At 57.3% G+C, this 20,023-nt stretch overlaps 2 protein-coding genes across 6 annotated transcripts; both read right to left on the bottom strand.

Moving 5' to 3' along the window:
• Positions 1-32: 32 nt before the first annotated feature.
• Khk (ketohexokinase) lies at positions 33-10,670 on the bottom strand. 4 transcript variants are annotated; one of them, XM_028874551.2, is made up of 9 exons: positions 10,200-10,670; positions 7,154-7,270; positions 5,000-5,134; positions 4,682-4,816; positions 2,945-3,017; positions 1,778-1,924; positions 654-742; positions 417-574; positions 33-328 (listed from the first exon to the last, which is right to left on the bottom strand). In XM_028874551.2, the coding sequence occupies exons 1-9, from the start codon at positions 10,289-10,291 to the stop codon at positions 243-245; spliced, it is 1,032 nt and encodes a 343-aa protein (XP_028730384.1). In that variant the 5' UTR covers positions 10,292-10,670; the 3' UTR covers positions 33-242. The 4 variants fall into 4 exon arrangements, with proteins under 4 accessions (XP_028730384.1, XP_028730403.1, XP_028730394.1 ...); XM_028874570.2 differs by lacking the exon at positions 4,682-4,816 and having other exon boundaries at positions 10,200-10,669; XM_028874561.2 differs by lacking the exon at positions 5,000-5,134 and having other exon boundaries at positions 10,200-10,668.
• Positions 10,671-10,932: 262 nt separating this feature from the next.
• Emilin1 (elastin microfibril interfacer 1) lies at positions 10,933-18,852 on the bottom strand. 2 transcript variants are annotated; one of them, XM_028874537.2, is made up of 8 exons: positions 18,178-18,852; positions 17,172-17,297; positions 16,573-16,793; positions 13,437-15,365; positions 12,729-12,845; positions 12,297-12,314; positions 12,048-12,185; positions 10,933-11,662 (listed from the first exon to the last, which is right to left on the bottom strand). In XM_028874537.2, exons 1-8 carry the CDS (start codon positions 18,345-18,347, stop codon positions 11,325-11,327), a joined length of 3,057 nt encoding a protein of 1,018 aa, XP_028730370.1. In that variant the 5' UTR covers positions 18,348-18,852; the 3' UTR covers positions 10,933-11,324. The 2 variants fall into 2 exon arrangements, with proteins under 2 accessions (XP_028730370.1, XP_037053981.1); XM_037198086.1 differs by having other exon boundaries at positions 17,172-17,315; positions 18,178-18,235.
• Positions 18,853-20,023: the final 1,171 nt, after the last annotated feature.

The following is a 20,023-nucleotide window of genomic DNA, read 5'->3' as shown; positions in this document are numbered from 1 at the left end:
CCAATAACAAAAACCACTCAGACAGACAAAGCTGGCTTAGGGGAGGGTTTATTTGCTCTAAGTATCTGCAGACTGGAAGTGGAGGAATACAGAAATATGAACACAGAGAGCTCTTTCCACAGCCTACACCTGCCCAGGGGACAGGGCAGCTGGATGCCAGGCTGGGTGAAGCGGAGAAGGCAATGGCAGGCAATGGTGCCAGCCTCTGAGATGTTGAGCTGGTGCCTCTTCTCGCCCACCTCTCACACAACGCCGTCAAAGCCCTGCAGGCCACACTTCCTGCCAGCCACCTGGCAGCCGAATATCAGTGCCTCCTGCATGCTGTTTCCTGGAGGAGCGACAAGGAGCAGGGTCAGCCTGGTGTCCCGGACAGTGACAGGCCCAGCCCTGCCCTGATCCCACGCTGAGGGACTCACCCTTCGACAGGCTGAAGATGACAGAGGCGTTGAAGGTGTCTCCAGCCCCCAGAGTGTCTACGACTCGGGGCGGCGGGAAGGCATCTGAGTGCAGCAGCTGGCCATCGGGGCCCAGGGCGTCGGCGCCCTCCTCAGCCCAGGCACAGACCAGTGTAGCCCTGTAAGACCCACTCAGATGGGTGTCAGTCCACCTCATCCCCCAGGCCCCTCAGGCCCCTTCCTGGCTTCTCCACTCACCCTTTCTTCACACGACCATACAAGCCTCTCAGGGCCTCCGCCGCTGACTGGAACCCCAGGTGCTTGGCCACATCTTTGCTCACAAACACCTGCGGGCAGGGAAAGAGAGGCTGGCAGCCACCTCTAACGGGTCCCTCACTACTAAGGGCCAGTGTTGCCGACAGGTTATAGCACAAGCCTTCTAAGTTGGTCACGCAAATCCCTAGCATGGCATCGCGCTGTCCCGCGGGAATGCATTTTATGCCTGCCTTAAGCTGTGCCAAAATACAGCCTTGTGAAGTGTGACGTGGGGCCCCGATATTTTTATTGTGAGTTGAGGGGATTCAAAACCCAGAAGGAGCCTGGAGCACCATCTTGGGGTGAAGTCAAACCAGGCTGCCTCTCAAGAGTGGGGTCTGTTTTGTCTGCTCCCCCACACAGCCCAACCCTTCAGAGTGAGTTTCTTCATCTGCAAAATAAGGCAGCCGGAGCTCTGGAGCTCTCTCCACAGTGGCTTCATATTAGAGTCCCTAGGGAGGGTTTGGGGGGAGAGGGGATCAACCTGTCATAGTCCCCCCCCCCAGCTGAGGACCGAACCCAGGGCCTTGCGCTTGCTAGGTAAGCGCTCTACCACTGAGCTAAATCCCCAACCCCAGCCTGTCATATGTTTTAACTGTGCACCAAGGCCAACAGTGTCTAGACAGTGTCCAACTAGCTTTAGCTACGACGCCAGGATTATCGCCTACGTTCCCTTTACACACAGCCCTGTCTAAATCTTCCTTGAACGCGTCTCCTTCCCATCCTCTTCTCACGGCTACTGGTTCTCACCGCCTGCCACCTACGTGAGAAAAACCTCAGAGAACAGATCCATTCCCTTCTTCATTTTGCAGAGGGAAAGACTGAGGGGGACGAACAAGGAGATGCCCATGGCTATCTGGGTCCTGTCCATCCTTATTCCTATGTATTTACCTGAGCAGGAAAATTCTACGTCTGGGCTTCCTCCACCTACCGTACCCCAGGAGCTGTGACCTACTAGGAGTTGCCAAGTTACCACTCAGAGCCTGGCAGGCAGGACTCGGGTCCTCTCTAGTTCTCCTAAGAACCCCGTCAGCTAGAGATGGCCGAGAGAGCTGCGGGGCACTTACCACCTCACCATAGCCGAACAGCTGGAAGAGCTCTTCCCGGGGCTTCTCTATCTCCACCGACACCCGGACTCTCTGGGGCAGAGGCTGCTTGGCGTTGTACTGTTCTATCCGCTGCAACATCTTCACCTGCTCAGAAGCATTCCGGCCCTGGGGCAGGACAGGGCAGCTCAGAGCCCAGATGCTAAGAGCTCATTCTTCCCTCCCTGATGGAACTCTGGATGCAGAGGGAGAGGGCTTGGAGGAAGCTGGGCTGGAACCCCATTGGAACAGGGCGATTCTAGGACTATCTTGGGCCTTGGAGGCCCGATCAGCCAGATTTTTTCATTTCGAAAATGAGACTAAAGAATGAAAGATGCTGGACATTGCATGCCTGTGACCACAAAACTTGGGAGACTGAAGCAGGAAAATTGTGAATTCCGGGCCAACCTGACCTACATAGGTAGGACCCTAGAAAGAAGCAAGAAAGCAAAGAGAAGCTGGGTGTGGTGGCACACGCCTCTAATCCCAGCACTTGGAGACTAAGTCAGTCCAATCTCTGCGAGTTCAAGGCCAGCCTGGTCTACATAGTCAGACCCTGTCTCAAAAAACAAACAAAACAAGAACTCCAAAGAGACAGAGGGGGATCGAGAGGAGAGGGAGGGAAGGAGAAAGAGAGAGAGAGAGAGAGAGAGAGAGAGAGAGAGAGAGAGAGAGAGAGAGAGAACAAAGAGAAAAGAGAGGGAAAGTGAGAGGAGATGGAGGCAGGAGGTAGAGACACACTGGAAGAATCTACGGGACAACCCTGGACTTAAGGTTTCCTCTTATCTGGATCCCCAGATTTCTCCCTTGGAAAGAAAGTTGTAATTCCCTTTGGGTCCTCTCCTTCCTCAGAAGTAAAAGAAGTCAACTTCTCCTAAACAGATAACAAGAGGAAGGAAGGCAGCCTTAACCCAAAAAGGGGGCCTTTTGCCGGGGCATCTGTGCCTGTATGCTGCTGTATCTCCAGATCTTTCTGCACCTCGCTTTCCTCATCAGAAAACATAAGAAAGGGTGGAGAGGAGTGGCATAGGGCTATTCATTATCCCTGTCGTACTTTATGGTTCCAAGAAATCATGGAAGAGGCTGACCATGCATGCCAAGGGCCTGGCAGGCTAAGCCCCCAGAAAACACAGGTAGTGCAGGGCTTGCCTCAATGTGGATCCACTTGAACCGGGTCAGATCAACCTTCTCGAAGTCCTTAGCAGACACATCTGGCAGGTTCCTACATCCCAAAACAGGAAGGAAAGAGAAGGAGCGAGGTGAGGGCAGCCAGGCCCCGGTTCTCCGAACCGGCTGGGGACCCTGTGCCTAGTAGCGATACCAGCAGCATGGCAGGAATCTGGGAAGCCAGCTCAGGGCTTTGAGGCCTCGGCTGAGCCCTGTCCCACTTTGCTAAGGTGCCCTTTTTGAGTTGAGGTTATCTAAGGATAAACACCAACGCAGCCTGTGACAAGTCTCTCCCCTACCTCCCCACGCCCCTCCGTGTTCCTGGAAAACCACCGCCCCGAGAGTGCAGGAGACTACATTTCCCAGAAGGCCCCTCGCGGGAGCACACAGCTCCCTGCAGGCAATGGCCCCGCGAATTACAAAGCCCAAGGCCGCCTTGCCAGGAGCTTTCTTTAATGACCTTCTCTAGCTGGGAGTTGGCCAGTGACAGGACACCTTGTCCTGAGTTGGGCGCCTCACTTCATCCCTAAGGTCAAAGTTGACACTCCGAGGAAGAGTTCATGTGTGCCTGGTCTAGATGTGGAGGTCCAGGAAAGCGGTCGGCCTCAACGCTGCTTGGCCACACAGCCTATTCCCTCTCTGCAGTGCTGTGGAACCTTCCGTCCACTCCGCTAGTGGCGGCGGCCTTTCCGGGGCTGCTTTCCCATCGGTACACAGGACTGAAAGCCCTTAGCCTCCTGGGCCTGCTGTGATTGGCGCTATGCATGTGAATATGCCTGGACCCAGGCCAGAAGGCAATAAACATTTCTCTTCGGCTCCTCCTCGGCCTGCTTGACAGTACCCAAGTGTGTCCTTGATCAGAGTTGCTGCGGATCATCGCTTGCTTAACAGGTCGATGACAACGATTGCCTAATCTGAAAGTCACCTTCAGTAGGTGAATGCCCACTCACTCTTGAGATCTACATAGCCTACCTAGGTCTAGTGGTCACGCTAGGTAGTAAGTAAGGACAGCGTGAACCCTGAGGCCCCCAGCCTCGTCCCCTCTACCAGCCCTTACCCAGTACCTGCCACGTACTGTACTGGGTTCTCAGTAAACTGAATCTCTGAATCTGTTCAGGAGGTGGCTGGGAGAGATAAGGGTGGAGGTCCACCTTTGGGACCCGGAAGGGATGCTCCTCTGTGTATGTTAACCAGACAGCCCTGCCCCGCTGATCTGATGTTCCCTTTCCCCTTCCTTCCGTAGTGGCTGCCAAGGGTATGTGGTGTTTGGTTTCATCACCGGGGACCTTTGGAGGGGCCCAAACCCTAGCTCCTGGATGCCATGCTGCAGGCTCAAAGCTCTGGGACTGACCCCAGACATCCCAGTGGGTCCCTTCTTAGCCCTTCAAGGCTTTATATGGGTTGTCGCCCATCTCTGGACACCCAGCCCCAAGCTGCTGATTGACTAATTATGAAGCAATCATATCATCAATTACATGTTTTACAGGTCTGCCTGCCCGCCCACCCTTGTGCTGGTCAAGGGCAAATTACCAAGCAGGGCAGAGCCGACCCCCTTCCCACCTCTCTTCTCCCCTAATTGAAAACAATTCAGAGATTACCGAACAGTTTTGGCGTGGGGGCAATTTCTGGTATAGAGAAGCCATGGATGGAATTTTGCCCAGCAGTGAAAGAGGGCACTGATTGGTGGGTTGTGGGAGGGCAAGGCCAAGGGGCCCTTACGTGTCGTAGAGTATAATGGTACGGGAACCATTGGAGTTGTTGATGATGCAGGATGAGCAAGGGCTATCTCCCTGGCTCTGCCAGGCCACTTGAGACACATCCACGCCCCTCCGCCTGAAGTCAGCCACCAGGAAGCTTTGGGGGGGAGGGACCCAAGCCAGGGAGAGGGCAAGAAACACAGGTTAGAGCTCCACATAGCCTAGACCTCCCCCAGGGGTGGGAAGGGTGCGCTGGAGCACACGGGCCTCTGAAAGAAGGGTCCTGTCCTGAGAGTGTGGCGGCGGCGGCGGCTGGCAAAGCGCAGACAGGTGTACAAACCTGTAGGCGTGCAGGATGGTGCGGCTACCGCTGGCCTGGTTGATGATAACTGTGGAGGTGGGGATGGAGCCCTCGGTCTGAAGGACCGCGTAGCGTAGGTCCACAGAATGTCGGCGGAGGTCATCCAGAACAAAACTGCCGGGGTGGAGTGACCCGGAAGGGCAGTTTGGCGAGAGTTTAGGGGACTAGAAGGGAGGAGGGCCACCAGGGACCCTGAAAGGCAAGGGGATGAGCAGAGGAAGTGGGAGGGAACCGGCAATCTCAGTCTTGCCAAAGGTGATGGCAGGGGGGGCAGGAGAGGCAGGGTGCAGAGCCTGGACATCGGAGAGATAGGAACGAACATTTTAGGTCGGTCTCAGTCCAGTTTCACACTGGAAAGCTTTGCCCTCACCCTCAAAGCTAAACGGAGGTAGATTTGGGGCCTGGAGCCTGGAGCCTGTTTGAACTAACTGTGTGTGAGTCCTGTGGTCTGGTTTGTTCGTCCAAGACCCAGGCAGAATTAATAATTAATCGCCAAGGTGATACTTTGCAACCCTCCCAGCTGCCCTCTGCGGGTTCATCCTCATGGTGTGATGCTTTCTGGGGTCCCTTGCTATGGCACCTCCTCTTACATTTCTTGCAGGCTGATCATCATCCAGGAAGTGGTGCTGCCTTAGGGGACCTGGTCACTACTGTCTTCTCAAAGCTGGGCTGACCCCTATGGGCAATGGGTTGGTGCATGTGGGGGGTCTGTAAACATGCACCTGACCCAGGACGAGTTCACACAATGTCCCCCCCCCCCAGTTAGAATGAGCTTAGAGACATCACTTCAAGATTAGCCTAGCGGGACAGCAAGGAGGCTGGTCCCACTCCTTCCAGGAAACCCCAGAGCAAGCAACTGTGCCCAGCGGCCCAGTCATCCTGTGTCTTCTCACTAGGAGCAGACCTCCCTTTCAGTAGCACCGGAGCTGGACAGAGCTGTAGGGACCCACACGGTGCATCATCCCTTGACCAGACCACTCAAGGGTCCTTTAGTAGTTTCCCCCAACGCATTAGGAATATGTTTTGCTTTTTTTTTTTTTTTTTTTTTTTTGGTTTTTTCAAGACAGGGTCTCTCTGCGTAGCTTTGCGCCTTTCCTGGAACTCACTTGGTAGACCAGGCTGGCCTCGAACTCACAGAGAGCCGCCTGCCTCTGCCTCCCGAGTGCTGGGATTAAAGGCGTGCGCCACCACCGCCCGGCAGGAAAATGTTTTGCACCCACAGTGCCTGGCATATAGTAGGTGCTCATTAAATGTTCGCTGAATGCACAGAGAGAATTCTGAATGGCTCACCCCCCAAATATGATTGCTCCCTATAGGAGAGCCCACCATCCTAAGCAAGAACCGGGGTCCTGCTTCCACCTCGGAAGGAACTCCTGGCCCATCTCCAGGAGAGAGTCTCTCACTCTATTAGTTTTGTTCCAGTTCACCAAGACTGGGAATTTGGCTGTCAACATCCCCCTCAAACTAGGGATCAAAGGGCTGTGCTTTACAGGCCAGAAACCTGGCAGTCTGCCCCAATGCCCGCAGCGGGCAAAGTATGGGCCACACCTCCCGATAAGTGTGTGCTGAGTTGACAGAGTCCGGAGTCAAAGGCCTCTTGGGTCCTTGCAGCAGTCGACATGGAGAAGGCGCGTGGGTCACTTGTGGACCGCAGCCTCCACAGCAAATGGGTTTGGGCCTCAGTGTTAACATGTGACCTCAGGATGTCCTGAGCCGTGGACTCTTGGTATTTACTTACAACGAGGGCCTTCATCCTGTGACCATGGATGCTGGGCGCCCCTGAGGCAGGGGAGGGTACAGCATGCCCCTAACTGCCTTTTACATCAAACACAGCAAGGATAAGGGCCATGAGAAGGGCAAAGGCAGATGCTACAGGAAGCCAGGAAGGAGGTGGTGGGCAGCCTAAGCAAGCTGTGGAAACGGAACCCTTACAGGAGTTGGGGGGGGGGAGGGTTAGCACCCAAAGAGCAGACAGACCACCCCAGAAGGACCAGGGAATCTGGGACTCTCCCGTGGGTCACCACCCACCAACCATTCTTCTATCCTGCCCACCCCACGGTTCAGACAACTCTCCTCTCCCTGTGCCCCTGCAGGCAAGCATCCCCTCCAACAGGTACACCCTCCCAAACTTACTCGGCGACATGGCCAGGGGCCAACGAGCCCATGAAGGCGCAGCGGGCTCCGAGCAAGGAAAGGACAGTGCAGGAGTTGGACGCGTTGCCTCCACGTTGCCATCTCTGGGACAGGCACCTGTAAGGCACAAGCCGCATGCCCGCAGCCTCAGCGGACTGGTCCCGGGGGAAGCAGGACCGACCTCAGTCCCCTGTGAAGGCGTCCACAGAATGCAGGAGCCAGGATGCATCTATTTCAGGTCACTTGCGCTATAAATGGAGCTGCTGAGACTCAGTGGTGGCATGGGGCTGGGCTGCGGGTCTGTCCCCATATCTCGGGCTACATTCAAGCGTGTAGCTGCATCTGCCTGTTTCTAGCAAACCAGGAAACCTGTGAGGGGGGGGGGTGTGCTCTCACTCGGAGGGCTCCCTTAGCTTCGGGTCATCTCTTCCTTAGTCACAGTGAGATGTCACAGTGACACCCTTCAAAGTCACGCTGAAGCTTCAGGCTGTGCAGAAGTACTCAGCATGAGGATTTTTTTTTTTTTTTTTTTTTTTTTTTTGGAAGACTCTCCTCAGCATGCACTCTGGGAAACAGGAGACATATCTCAGGTCATCTCTGACCGTGAACCCCAAGCTCTGAGAGTCTCTGGGTCAGGTGGGGTGGGAATATCAGGAAGGATTGCTCTTCTGGAGTCCAGAAGCAGGGATGCGATGCAGCACCTCAGGTCTGCAGAGGAGGGTACACCCCGAGGGCAGGGACCGACAAACAAGGACGGGGGCTCTTCCAGTAGTCTCCACCTTCCAAATGGAGCCTGTGCCATCAGCAGGGGAGAAAGGGTCCCCCTTCTCCTAGCCTCCAGGTAAAGAAGTTGAAGGGAGCGCGGTTCGGTTCTAGCAGAATGTGGTACTGCATGTATTCTGGTTCAAAAACAATCTCTGGAGAACCGGGAGCCTGAAACACGCACGCTCTCCTGGAGTAAGAAAAAGCCGAGGGCTGGGGAGATGGCCCAGTGGTCAAGAGCACGTGTTCTTGCAGAGGACCAGGGTTCAATTCCCAGCACCCACACAGTGGCTCACAACCATCCGGAACTCCAGTTCAGGGCACCCAAATCCTCTCCTCACCTCTGTAGGTGCCGGGTACGCAAGCGGTGCAAATACATACATGCACACACAGCACTCATGCACATAAAGTAAATAAATCTGAAATGTGGGGGCCAGAGAGATGGCTCAGTGGTTAGAGGGCTAGAGGACAGATTCAATGCCCAGCACCCACTTGTCAGCTCACAGCTGTCTGTAATTCCAGTTCCAGGGGATCTGACCCCCTCCACAGACATACATGCAGGCCAAACACCAGTGCACACAAAATAAAAACAAGTCATTTAATAAAAGAGAGAGAGGAGCTGGAGAGCTGGCTCAGCAGTTAGGAGCACTTGTTGCTCTTGCAGAGGGTCCAGGTTCGACTCCCAGCACCCACATTGTGGCTCACAACCGTCTGTAACTCTAGTTGCAGGGGATTCAGTGCCCTCTTCTGACCTCTTCAGGCACCAGGATTGCATGTGGTGCAGGCACACGTGGGCAGAACACTCACATACATACAAATAATAAAATAAATCTTTTTTTAAAAAGAGAGAGAGAGCAAGCCCGATTTCCCCCGCTGAGCGCCAAATTGTATGGGTGGCTCTACCTTGGTAAGTAGGTTGGGTCTACACAACTAAATACCCTGAACTCTTCGCCACTGTCCCTGTACCCCTGGCAAGGGCTCTCACTTCTGGCAAACAAAGCAAAGGCTAAACTCCACGAGCCGAGCAGCAACAGAGACAGCACACTGAACTTGGAGTCATGCGCTGTAACCACTGCTCTGCCTCGTGTTACGTATGTGGCCTGATGGACACAGCTGGGCTCCTCCAAATCTTCAGCTTCTAAGGAAAGGATCTACCTGCATGGTGCTTTCACGGTCCCCAGGGAGCCTGAGACAGCACAGGGGGCAGTACTCTGGGGACCCCCACACCCAAAGAGCACCCAGCCTCCCCCACCTCTGCAAGTTCATCGCTGTCAGAGCTCTAGGGCTTGCCAGAGGTCAGCCTAGAACTTCCTTTCGTCCAGTTCTTTGCTGAGACAACAAAGAGCCGAGAGGCCAGAGCACCAGACCTCACCAAGAGAAAGCCGATGTTCCACTCCACGCGCACATGCCTTCACGGCATGGCAGCACGATGGGGTGGCCCTTATCAAGAGTCAAGATAAAAACTGTCAGAGGACACTTGAGCTTTCCACCAGAGAACCGGTGGATGTTCTCAGAACGTCCACTAAGATGTTCACCCGTCTTGGTAAAAAGACTTTTCTGGTGGTAGACTCCTTTGGGCACTTAGCACCAGGGAAAAAAACTGAGCCAAGTTTCTCCCTAGCTAACCCAGAGAGGCTCCAGGTTTGCTTACCCTGCCAGCCAGCCCTGAGCCAGGCAAGGCTCAAACGCCAGGTTTTTAAATATTTGTGAGTGATTGAAGGGCACGTATCACTCACTCTTAGCTACCTCGTGTTTTATTTCAGCAGTAGGCGGCAAGTTAGAAATGCACAGGGCTTGGGGTTGTGGGGAGAGGGAGCTGAAGAACGTTTGTCTGGCACCTATCAGCTGTGTGCCCTTGGGAGGGAAGAATCATTTCAGCCCTGTCTCTAAACCCAGGATTCTGACGAGATCCCCACAACCCTAGGATTGAGACGGGGACCAGCTAACAACAGCCATGATTCAAGAGCAGTGTTGCACTCCAGTTAATTCCAGAGGCTGAACGGAGGACTTTAGGACAGCTTGGGCTACCTAGCAAGACCCCGTCAAAACAAAACGACAAACCCCCTGAGTCTTATTTTTTAATGGCCTCCAGTCTCCTGTCTTCACTCCCGCTGAGAGCCCCTAGGCTTCCCTGGCAAAGAACATCTGCACGCCAGGCTGGAATCGTGCCTCACTGCTTTTGGGGGGGGCGGATATCCCCAGCTTAGCAGCCAATTAGCAGTGACAGACACAAAGACTGGGCTACTGCGGCCCTGGGGTCTCCGAGGGGCCTGGGCGCCCCTACCTGCGATCCGTGTCCTCCTCTGGGTACTTGTCCACCACATTGATGATGTCCAGCACCACCAGCCCCACGCAAAGGATCTGCTTCTCTTCCATGAGGCTGCTCCCCAAGCTTCCTACCCGCAAGCGGAGGAAATTCCTACTGGGGCTCTGCCTCCTATCTGCTGAAGAAAGGTGTCCCAGCTTCTCAGGGGCTGCCCTGGCTCCTCCTCCGCGTGCGGAGCTCCTCCGGCCAATGGCAGAACCTCTCCCTTCTCCGCCTCGGTTGTTAGTCTGAGCCCGGCCAGACCGTCCCACGAATGCAAAGCGAAAACGCACTAAATACTGCACCACCTTTTCGGCCCCTCTGCACCTGCTGCAGACTGCAGACCCTGGACCACCGGGACCAGCGGCTCGGGCCACCGAAACCCCTCCTGCGCAGGGGGAGCACCGGAGCCCACGGCTCCTCCCCGCCGCTGTGGCCCACCCGTCCCCGTCGAAGCCCCGCCCCCGCCAGGCTAGCGGGCGTCACGTGACGGGGAACCGGGAAGGCTGCCAGCCCGAGAGGCGGCTCTGGCCCTGCGCCCCCTGGCGGCCGCTGGGGGGAACCGCGGTCGTGACCCCGAGGCTGCGACCGCCGGTGCCCTTAGCGGAGCGCGCACCCCGAGACCACCGGCTAGGAGATCACCTCCGTGGGACTCCGTCTCCTCCCGTCCTGGCCCTTATCGACCCCTGAACATGTACCGGAGCAGAATGGCTGTGTTTTGTAGAAAAAAAAAAAAAACTAAGTGTCTTTATTCCTGAATAGTTTAGTAGGGCGGTGCGGGCTCGGGAAAGCCCTTGGACCCCGAGGATTGCGGAAGCAAGGAAGGGGTTCGAGGGACGGTTCCTCTTCCGCATCCCGGGTCCTGGAGAGGGCTCTGGTGGGGACGGCAGCGAGGCCAAAAGTCAAGAGGAGACGCCTAGGTCCCAGACACCACGAAGTCGCTGCGTGCAGAGTGGCCGCTCTGGATACCTGGAACCGCAGCGGGGCGTGGTCCCCGGACTTGCCCCACCCCGGCCTCGGGGGGGGGGTGGTGGAGGGGGTGAGCCGCGATCCAGGTGGCTCTGCGGCCCGTGAAGATAAGTTTGGTGGTCGGGCCGACCCTGCCTACACCTGTTCAAGCTCTGTGTCCTCGTAGAGCAGGGCTCCGCTGAAGATGGTGAGCGGCTCCTCCGAGTGGGCCAGCTGCCCCATGACCAGGTCGATGCAGACAGTGTCTCCCACCTGCAGCGGCAGGATGAGGCTGAAGACGCCCAGGGCGCCGGGGCTCGGTTGACTTTCGGCCACAGGCTTATTCTCCAGGCCCTCGGGCTCGTAGCCCCCCGAGTCTATGCGGGCCACGCCCAGGTTGGAGCGCGACAGCACCGCCTCCACTTTCTCGTGCCGGTGCCCCGTTAGGACAGCGCTCAGCAAGTAGCGTCCTGCCAGCGGCGCAGTGAACACACCTAGGGACAAGGATGGCAGTCAGGAGGGGAGATGGTGTCTGGGACAAGGACGGTTTCTCCTGGACTGGGGGCGGGGGAACACCTTTCACTGCTGTTCCACTGGACTGTACCCTGTAGGGGGCACCCGCCTTGCATCCCCAGCACTTTTTGCGGGACGTGTGTGCGGGAGCCCCGTCCCCACCATAAAAATCTGTGGTGTGAATGTCTCCTTCCCTCCCCGCCGTCGCCTTGATCAACTGTGGTGGAAATGCACGGAGAGAATAAAGGTCTTTCTAAACGACAAAACGAAAAGGTGCCCTTGCCGACAGAGGCACGAACGAGGCATTAGCACTGACCCAACCTCACCCATCCCCTCAACTGCTCAACCCAGCCCCCCACAGGTTACCTGTCTCTGGGTCGTAGTAGCCTCCATCATTGAGCAGGACCCTGTCGAAGGGGACCGTGCCAGGTTCCGACCGGGGCAAACTCAGGGCAGCTGAAAATGCCACTCGAGGCACGGGGGCTGCTGGCGCTCCCTCCACTCCTGGGTAGGGGTAAAGTGAGTGTTAGAACGGGTGCCCCCTTCCCGCCGCCCAGGCTGCCTGAGGACTGTCCCTCCTCCAGCCCCTTCCAGAGTCTAATGAGAAGAACTCACCCTGTTCACCTTGAGGACCTGTGAAAAGAAAAAGAGAGAACAGTGATGAGGGCATCTCTCACTGGGCTACCCATCCAACATCTGTCTTGCAGGGCTCTGAGTGTTTCCAAGCAGGAAATGAGATGCCAAGAAAGGCCTAAGTAGGGTCGAATCTGTGCAGCGGCTGAGGCCACAGCCTCAGCCCTGAGCTTTTCCCCCAAAATGGCCCTTGTAGGCTAGGCATCAACCTGCAATACAGCAGAGAGACCCAAGACACCCAGTAGCCAAATGGCCACCTCATCCACTGGTCACTTTCTCCTCTGTTCACGGTTAGACACTGGGAACCTCCATTTTCTCTCTCCCCTTTCTCAGTCCGGCTCCGTGTGGAATGTTATGCCTGGGCTGCCAGCAGAGAGGCAACCCTGGCTGTAGCAAGGGTCTCCGCCAACCTACCTGGTGGTCCTATGGGCCCCTTTGGTCCATCCATGCCGGGAGGTCCTGGAGGTCCTGCAGGGCCTGGAGGTCCCTGTAACCCAGGAGGCCCCGGGGGCCCAGCCTCTCCTGAAGGCCCTATGGTGAGAAAACCTCGTTGACGGACATTTGCAGAGGGAGCTTCCAACTCCCAGGAAAGGTGGCGGTTCCACAGGTAGAGAGAGAGAGAGATGGGTGAGAGAGATGGGCTTGGAGGACCGATGGAGGCGTGGGGCCCCTTGTGCTGCAGGCAAGGCACCTGAGTGACGGAGCCACATCCCACCTCCACTCCCAGGCCCATCGAAACGGGGATGCTGGACCCTGGGACAGCTTCTCTGCAGACACTTCAACCTCCCGGAGGAGCAATAAGGGCTGGGGGGGGGGGCGAGCAAAGAGGAGGTGGATGAGACCAGGCCTCTTTGCTGGTTGTTATAGGGTGGAAGGGGACAAAGGAAGGGTCTGGGGACTGGAGAGGTGGCTCAGAGGTTAAGAGCACTGGCTGTCCTTCCAGAGGTCCTGAGTTCATTTCCCCGGTAACCACATGGTGGCTCACAACCATCTAGAATGAGATCTGGCGCCCTCTTCTGGCGGGCAGGGGTACATGCAAATAGAACACTGTATACATAGTAAATAAATCTTTAAAAAGAAAAGGGTTTGAAAGGGGAACCCCCTCATGCCTTCTGTCCTCACCAGTGAAGTCCTTCAGGCTGAACTGCTGCAGACGGTCTTCCAGGAGCAGCAGGGAACTGTTGAGGGCACCAAGCCGTCTGCCCAGGCCTGCCTGGCCCCCCAGCAGCTTCTCCAGCAGGGCGGCCTGTGTGTGGCTGGTACTGTTGTTTTCCCGAAGTGCAGCCCAGAGCCCAGCCACGTGTCTAGAAAGGCCTTCACGCAGGCCTTGTAGTCCCCCTGCCACAGTATCCAGACGCTCACAGACCCCCTCAAGACGGCCCAATCGCCCTTCTAAGCTAGGGCACTGGCCGGCCTGTGCCTGGCGCTCCTCCAGGCCTCGGAAGCGCTCCTCGCTCTCCGTAACGTGCTCGGTGGCCTCCTGCTGTAACCTGTTGATCTCAGAGATGATGCTGTCCTTGGTGGCCCCCAGGTCGGCCAGATCAGCACCCTGGCCCTCCACGGTGGTCTGGAGCTCATGCAGGGAGTCGTTGAGGGAGCTGAACGTGAGAATGACCTCAGAGAGTTCCCCTTGAAGGGCCTGGAGGGCTGAGCCTGAGCTGCCTCCGAACACACTGAAGCCGTCCAGAGGCCCGCGGCTTGGTCCCCCAACCCCTGGGCCGGCCCCAGGGCCCCGTGGGGGCAACAGTGGGCAGGAGCAGCGTTCCACACCGTCCCGGAGGCGGCCCAGCTCCTCCTGGACACCGCCACAGGCCCCGCAGCCCTCTTCCCCGCGGGCTTGCAGCAGTCCCTCCAGCTGGCTGAGCTGGGCTGCTGTGAGATTGAGGCGCAGCGAGAGTTCCGCTGCTGTCTCTTCCTGTGCATCCAGGCGCTCCTGCAGCCGGCCCAGGATCCCTTGCAGCCCCTCCAACATGGCCTGCTGGGCCTCCCCTGCTGCTCCAACCTTGTGCAAGTCTGAGCCCACCAGCCGTAGCTGGCCCTCGCTGTCCAGCACCCTGCGCTCCAAGGCACTGAGGATCTCACTGACCCGGGAATCCTGTTCCCCGGGGCCCCCGGAGCAGAGCTGTCTGCAGGCCTGCTCAGCCCCTGTCACCTGCTCCTCCAGCAGACCTAGGCGGCCACCCAGCTCCCTGCTCACATTGGCCATGAGCTCCTCCAGCTTTTCTAGCCGTCTCGGAGCGTCAGGCAACCAGTGGCCCAGCTTCCTCGGTCCCCCAGGCCGGTGGTCCTTCTCTTGCTCCTCCGAGGGACCGAGGGTAGAGTTGAAGCGGTCCTCCAGGCGAGAAAGGCGGGAGGCCAAGCTGGTGTAGCCCGGGGGGTAGCCCCCCTGCCCGGCGGCTCCTCCCAGCTCAGAACCCCGCCGTCCACTGAGCACCGTCACTGAGCCGGCCACTACATCCAGCCTCCGCTCCAGCTCTGACAGCCGCCGGCCCAGCTCTGGGGGGCAGCACTCCTGCGGGGGTCTCCTGGCCATGGCGGCTCCCATGTGCTGCTGCTGACGTTCCTCCACGGAGGACAGTAGCTTCTCCAGTGTTCGCAGCCTCTCCCTATCCTCCTGCTGCTGCTGGCGGAAGCCATCCAGCCCCGCCAGGCACACTGAGCAGGACTCCTGAAGCTGCCTTTCCAGCTGCCTCAACACCTCCTCGCTGAGGCCCGAAGGGACTGGGACTGGGGCCGGGGTCCTGCCGCCTCCGCCGGGGCCTCCATTGTGGTGGTTGTTAAGGTGGCCCAGCTCCTGGTCATGGGTGGAGACGCGGTTGTCCAGGAGCTGCAGCTGGTGCTGGATGGCACTGAGGGTTTCGTGCACCCCGGGACGGGCGGCTGCATCCGCCGGCTGCTGCCTCCCGTTAAAGGCTGTCTCCACAGCCTTCTGTACGTCGTCGGCCAGGCGCCCATTTATCCCCTGCAGGACGCCTCGGAGGCCCTGTAACTCTTTGGTCAGGCTCTGTACCTGCTGCTCTAGCTGATGTATTTTCTCTGACTCCCCAGGACCTGAAGAGAGAGAGAGAGAGAACAACAGATGACTGAGGGCCCAGGCCCTGCTTACCCCAACTCCGGCAAGGGTCAGGGCCTCTCCTTTGGATGATGTGGGCAAGAGAAAAAAAAAGAAAGAAAGAAAGAAAGAAAGAAAGAAAGAAAGAAAGAAAGAAAGAAAGAAAGAAAGGAAATACCATTTACTAACTGTCCTTACGCCAGATTTGAACCACAGCTCTTAAAATGTTTACTGAGCAGATACTCTTGCCATTTGATGGCATGGGAAACCGAGGACCAGAGGAAGTAGACAAGTAGTCCCAGCAAGAGTCAGAGGCTCTCCTTTGGACGATTTGGGCAAGAGAAAAAAAGGCTTAACAAGTAGCCCTGTCAAATTTCTAATCTAGATCATCCATCTGGCCACCAAACCCACCCACATCGTTTCCACTTGGCCTTAGGACCTCTTGACTTCTTGGAAACTGTTTCCTTATCTGGGAAATGAGGAAGACACCATGTGTCCTCCCTCTTTGGGCTGACAGTACCAAATGGGAATGGGAATGTGAAGTACTGTAGCAATGACTGGGCATTTCCCCAGCGCACCACGGGTCAAACAAGAAACCTTTCAGCAAGCCCGCTGGGGTGCTGGCTGGCTTGCCAGTCAGCCAGAAGTTCCTGTTTCCATAATTATAGTTCGGTTATCTCTTTGGCAGGAAAAGAGCGCACATCCGGTGTGCCTGGCCTAGCACATACACACGGGAGGAAAGAAAATGCAACAGGGACTATTGCATTCTGGGACCTGCAGTCTCCAGGGGCCAGAAAGGGGGCTGGGACCTGTAGTCAGGTGCAATGCATGCTAGGATTTGTAGTCTTAACCGGCTTCAATGCGGACAGACCGAACTTCTCAAAGGAATTCCCCGCTTCTCCCACAGCCTTGCCCGACTAGGAAGGACCTTGGCCGCATGAGGGCGTATGTGAGCAAATCCTCTCCATGCCTTCTTAACCCGGCGCTAGGTTTTCAGGTCTTTCAAATCAATCTATGCCCACTCTTGCCCCCCCTCCCCCGACACACTCAAACCACGCAAGCATAAGCACATGCAGAATCTCAGGGGCGTCCTTACGTCCTTTCTGTCCACCTCCCTCCAGTTTAGAGCACAGAGGTTTCCCTCCACAGAGGGAGCGCACGTTTACCACCCGGGATCTCCCCATCCCTAGGAAATTGCAGACTCACCCTCTCCCCCTAGCCCACTGAGGTGGCTGCCTGCACTGGAGCCAGATAGGTTGGGGCGCGCAGGCCTGGGCCGGGGGTGTGGTGTGGAGGGTGCAGGACCCAGAGCGGAAGCAGGGCCTTCTCCACAGTCGTCGCCCCCGTAGCCCTGACAGCAGCGCCACTCCATGTCTGTTACTGTCTTGTAGGCCACCCTGTAGCGAGGCCGAAGGAAGCTCCGGTACCTGGCCAGAGAGGAAAAGAAGGCTTTGTATTCGCTCGGTTCTGCCACCAGTCACCTGTTCTTCAGGCTGAGTCTCCATCTCGGGCCAGTCTGTGTGTGGCCTTGCTCACTTGAGTTATCAGCTTCTTAGCCAAGGGCTAAATCCTGCCTCTTCCTCCCCTTTCCCAGCCCTGGGACCCTGAGTTCTGGCCATGAGGCTGACCTGTCCACCAGGAGGCCTGAAGGTCGGAGACAAGCGAAGTATGCCTAACATCCCCTCAAAAAGTCTTGTCCTGCCCCCCTGCTCCCTGCTCCGCACAGAATCCCTGAGTGGCCACCGGCTGTCTGCCCCGGCCCAGCTCCCTCTAAGTACCCGATCCCTCAGTGTTGGGGGGCTCACATGATACTCCGGGGACACTGGGGCTGGCCCCAGCCGCAGGGTTGATAGTCCGGCTTGACAAAGGTCTCCACTCCATCCTCAAGGACGCAGCTCACGGTCCGAGTCACCACGTAGGCACACCAGTTCCTGTAGGCACAACCCTACCTGGGCCAAAGGACCAAAGACACAGCCCCAGTGGGCCCAGAGGCTGATGGGAGGGTCGAAAGATGAAGGGGGCCTTGGGGACCAATGAAAGTTAGGGGTGTTGCAAGGGCAGCCCCCACCCCACTTCTTCTATCACCGTAACAGATAACGACTGTTAAAGACGGGGAGGATATAGTGAAAAGAACACACAAAGAGAAGTCAGTCCTCCTGACTGTGGGGTCCCGGGCACCCTGGAATTCACAGTCCCTTGGGCCTGTCTCAGAGCCCAGCTGTGTCAACCAACCAACTTGGATGCTGGGGGATAATCCCCGGCACATGGTGCTTCTACCCACCCCTCATGGAGGAGAGCAGGGGCAGGCAGATGTCCGGCCTGTGGTTAAGTAGAGAGAATAAAGCCACAGCCGGGTTCTGTCCCCCTGGGGCCTGCGGGGCTGCAGTCTTGGCCCCATTCACACTGGCTTCTAATGTGTGGGCTGCTGCGGAACCAGAGGGAGCAGGGCGGGAGAGGTTTCTACATTAGTGGCTGGGGCTACGGAAGCCCTAGAGAAGGACAAAAGGTCTGCTTGATCCAGAACTGGCTGGCACACAGCGGGCAGCGAGGTCTGGTCCATGCCCCTCCGCGTAGTTCCCCTGGGCACCCAACTGCAGGCCTCCGTAGAGAAGAGGGGTGTGAGCTGATCCCCCTTAGGCCACCAAAGCTCTGGAAAAAGTCCCGCAGGAAGGTGCATACCGGAGGGGCCATTGATGGATGGGACTCCTCACTCTCCTCCTCATGGCATTGGGGCGTATAGCCTGTTGCCCATCTTCTGGGGACTTTCCCAACCACAGCCCCCAGCCCTGGCTGGGGGACACAGACTCTTACCTGTGGCGGCTGGCGGGCCGTGGTGAGTTCTGGGCCTGCGGTCCCCCGGGACTGAGGGCCGAACTGCCCCCTGTGTAGAGGCTGTAACCTCGGGGAGGGTAGCTGGCAGCCTCCGTGGCCACGGTCAGCAGATAGAGACAGCAGCAGCTCCAGAGGGTGCTGGGGGCCATGGTGCGGTGCTCCTGGCCGCCCTTAGAGACACATCCCGGCTTGACCGCTGGTGCCCACCCCCGCGCCTCCCGGGGATGCCGCTGCCGCCGCCGCCCCGCCGTGGCTCCAGGGGACAGCCCGCTAAGCCAGTTCAGTCCCCAGCTTCCTGCCTGCAGCCCCCCAGCCACACGCCTCCTCCTTGGCTGCTGGGCCTGACCCCTCTCTCCCCCTCCTCTTTCCTCCTCGGGCTCCTGTCTGTCCCTCCCTCGGTTCCTTCCGCTCTCCTCTTCTGCACTTCTGAGGGGAGTCTGTTCTCTGGGCCCCTGGCCTCCTGTGCCTGGTCCCTGCCCCTCTCGGAGGCTGCTTCCTGAGCCTCCACCCCCTGGCTCCAGCTGGCCCTCTTCTGGTCTCCCTGTCCTGTTCCCTGATGACTGGATCCTCAGGATGACAGAACTTTGCCCCTGTGGCCGTGGAGAGGCACAAGAGTGACTGTGGGACCGGCCAGCCTCTCCCTCCCTTCTCTCCCCTCCCTTCCCCCTGTCTGGCTGGCGGTCCAGCCTCCCCCTTCCTCCCCCACCTCTCCAACCATCGTTCGCCACATCTGCTTCTTGTTAACTCCGGGAAAGAGGGGGGCAAAAAAAAAAAAAAAAAAAAGGAAAAACAGAGAAATGTAGAGGCCAGCCTCCCAGACAGGCCACATGGAGCCGGGGCCAAATCTGGATAGGAGGCCCAGGGCTGGTGGTTAGGACCAGGAACTCCTGCCAGAGTCCCAGCTCCCCTGGGTCAGTCAGAACAGGACCCTTGGGAGAAGATGAAGAGAGAGGGAGCCCTGAGGACAGCCAGCCAGAGGGAAGGCAGGACTGTACAGGGGATCCTGCATGTGGGGGTGAGGTGGGACCTCACCACCATTGGGTCCTTCTGCCTCCTTTTAGAGGCTCACATGGGAAAGTAATTCATTTGTCCAGGTGACACAGCACATGGATAACATGACTGAGATTGGACTCTAAATGACTCCAGTGACTCAGGAGAAGAGCGGGGGAGGGGATGCTCCATGGAGACGGATGGGAAACCTAAGAGAGAGAGAGAAGAGGAAGGAATCAGAAAACAAAGCAGTCTTTTCTTAAACAATGGAGGAGACAAGAGGAGAAGGCATCTCCTTCCTGTCTGCCATTGGTGAAGGTCAGGCTATAACCTGAATATGGTTGAATATGGTGATAGCAGAGGTAAGACTTAGTCCTTCTCTGTTGCTTGCAGAGAGAGAATCCTCAGCTTGACCCGAAAGCTCATGGTGAGATGCCTGCTGCCTCTGGCTTTCTCTGGGGTATGTTCTGGACCTGCATCTCCCGGGAGGACGCTAGAGGGGAGAAGCTGGAGGAGTACCAGACAGACAACGGCTCTGAGAGGTTGCCGTGTGCCAGGCACTGGAGAAGGTGCCCGAGTTCCAAGTCTAAAACTCTGTCCCTGTCGATTAAGGAGCAGCTCCAGTGGTTGGGCCCCCAAACAGAGAACCACAGAGGCAGGACGGACCTATTGCCAAGAGGCCAGGACAAAGGGATGATGTGTGCTCTGGCTAAGAGTTGGGGAGAGACAGCTGGCTGCTGGGGGTAGGAGAAGAAGCTGCTGGAAAAGGCAGAGCTTGAACAGTGTGGGGCAGGAGAGGAGGAGGAGTCAAGGACAGAGACGAGGGAAGGGCAGA

Source organism: Peromyscus leucopus, chromosome 22, assembly GCF_004664715.2.
Source record: "Peromyscus leucopus breed LL Stock chromosome 22, UCI_PerLeu_2.1, whole genome shotgun sequence".
In the NCBI taxonomy this organism is placed as follows: domain Eukaryota; kingdom Metazoa; phylum Chordata; class Mammalia; order Rodentia; family Cricetidae; genus Peromyscus; species Peromyscus leucopus.
Note: the sequence above shows the minus strand (reverse complement) of the source record. Positions and strands in the feature narration are given on the sequence as shown.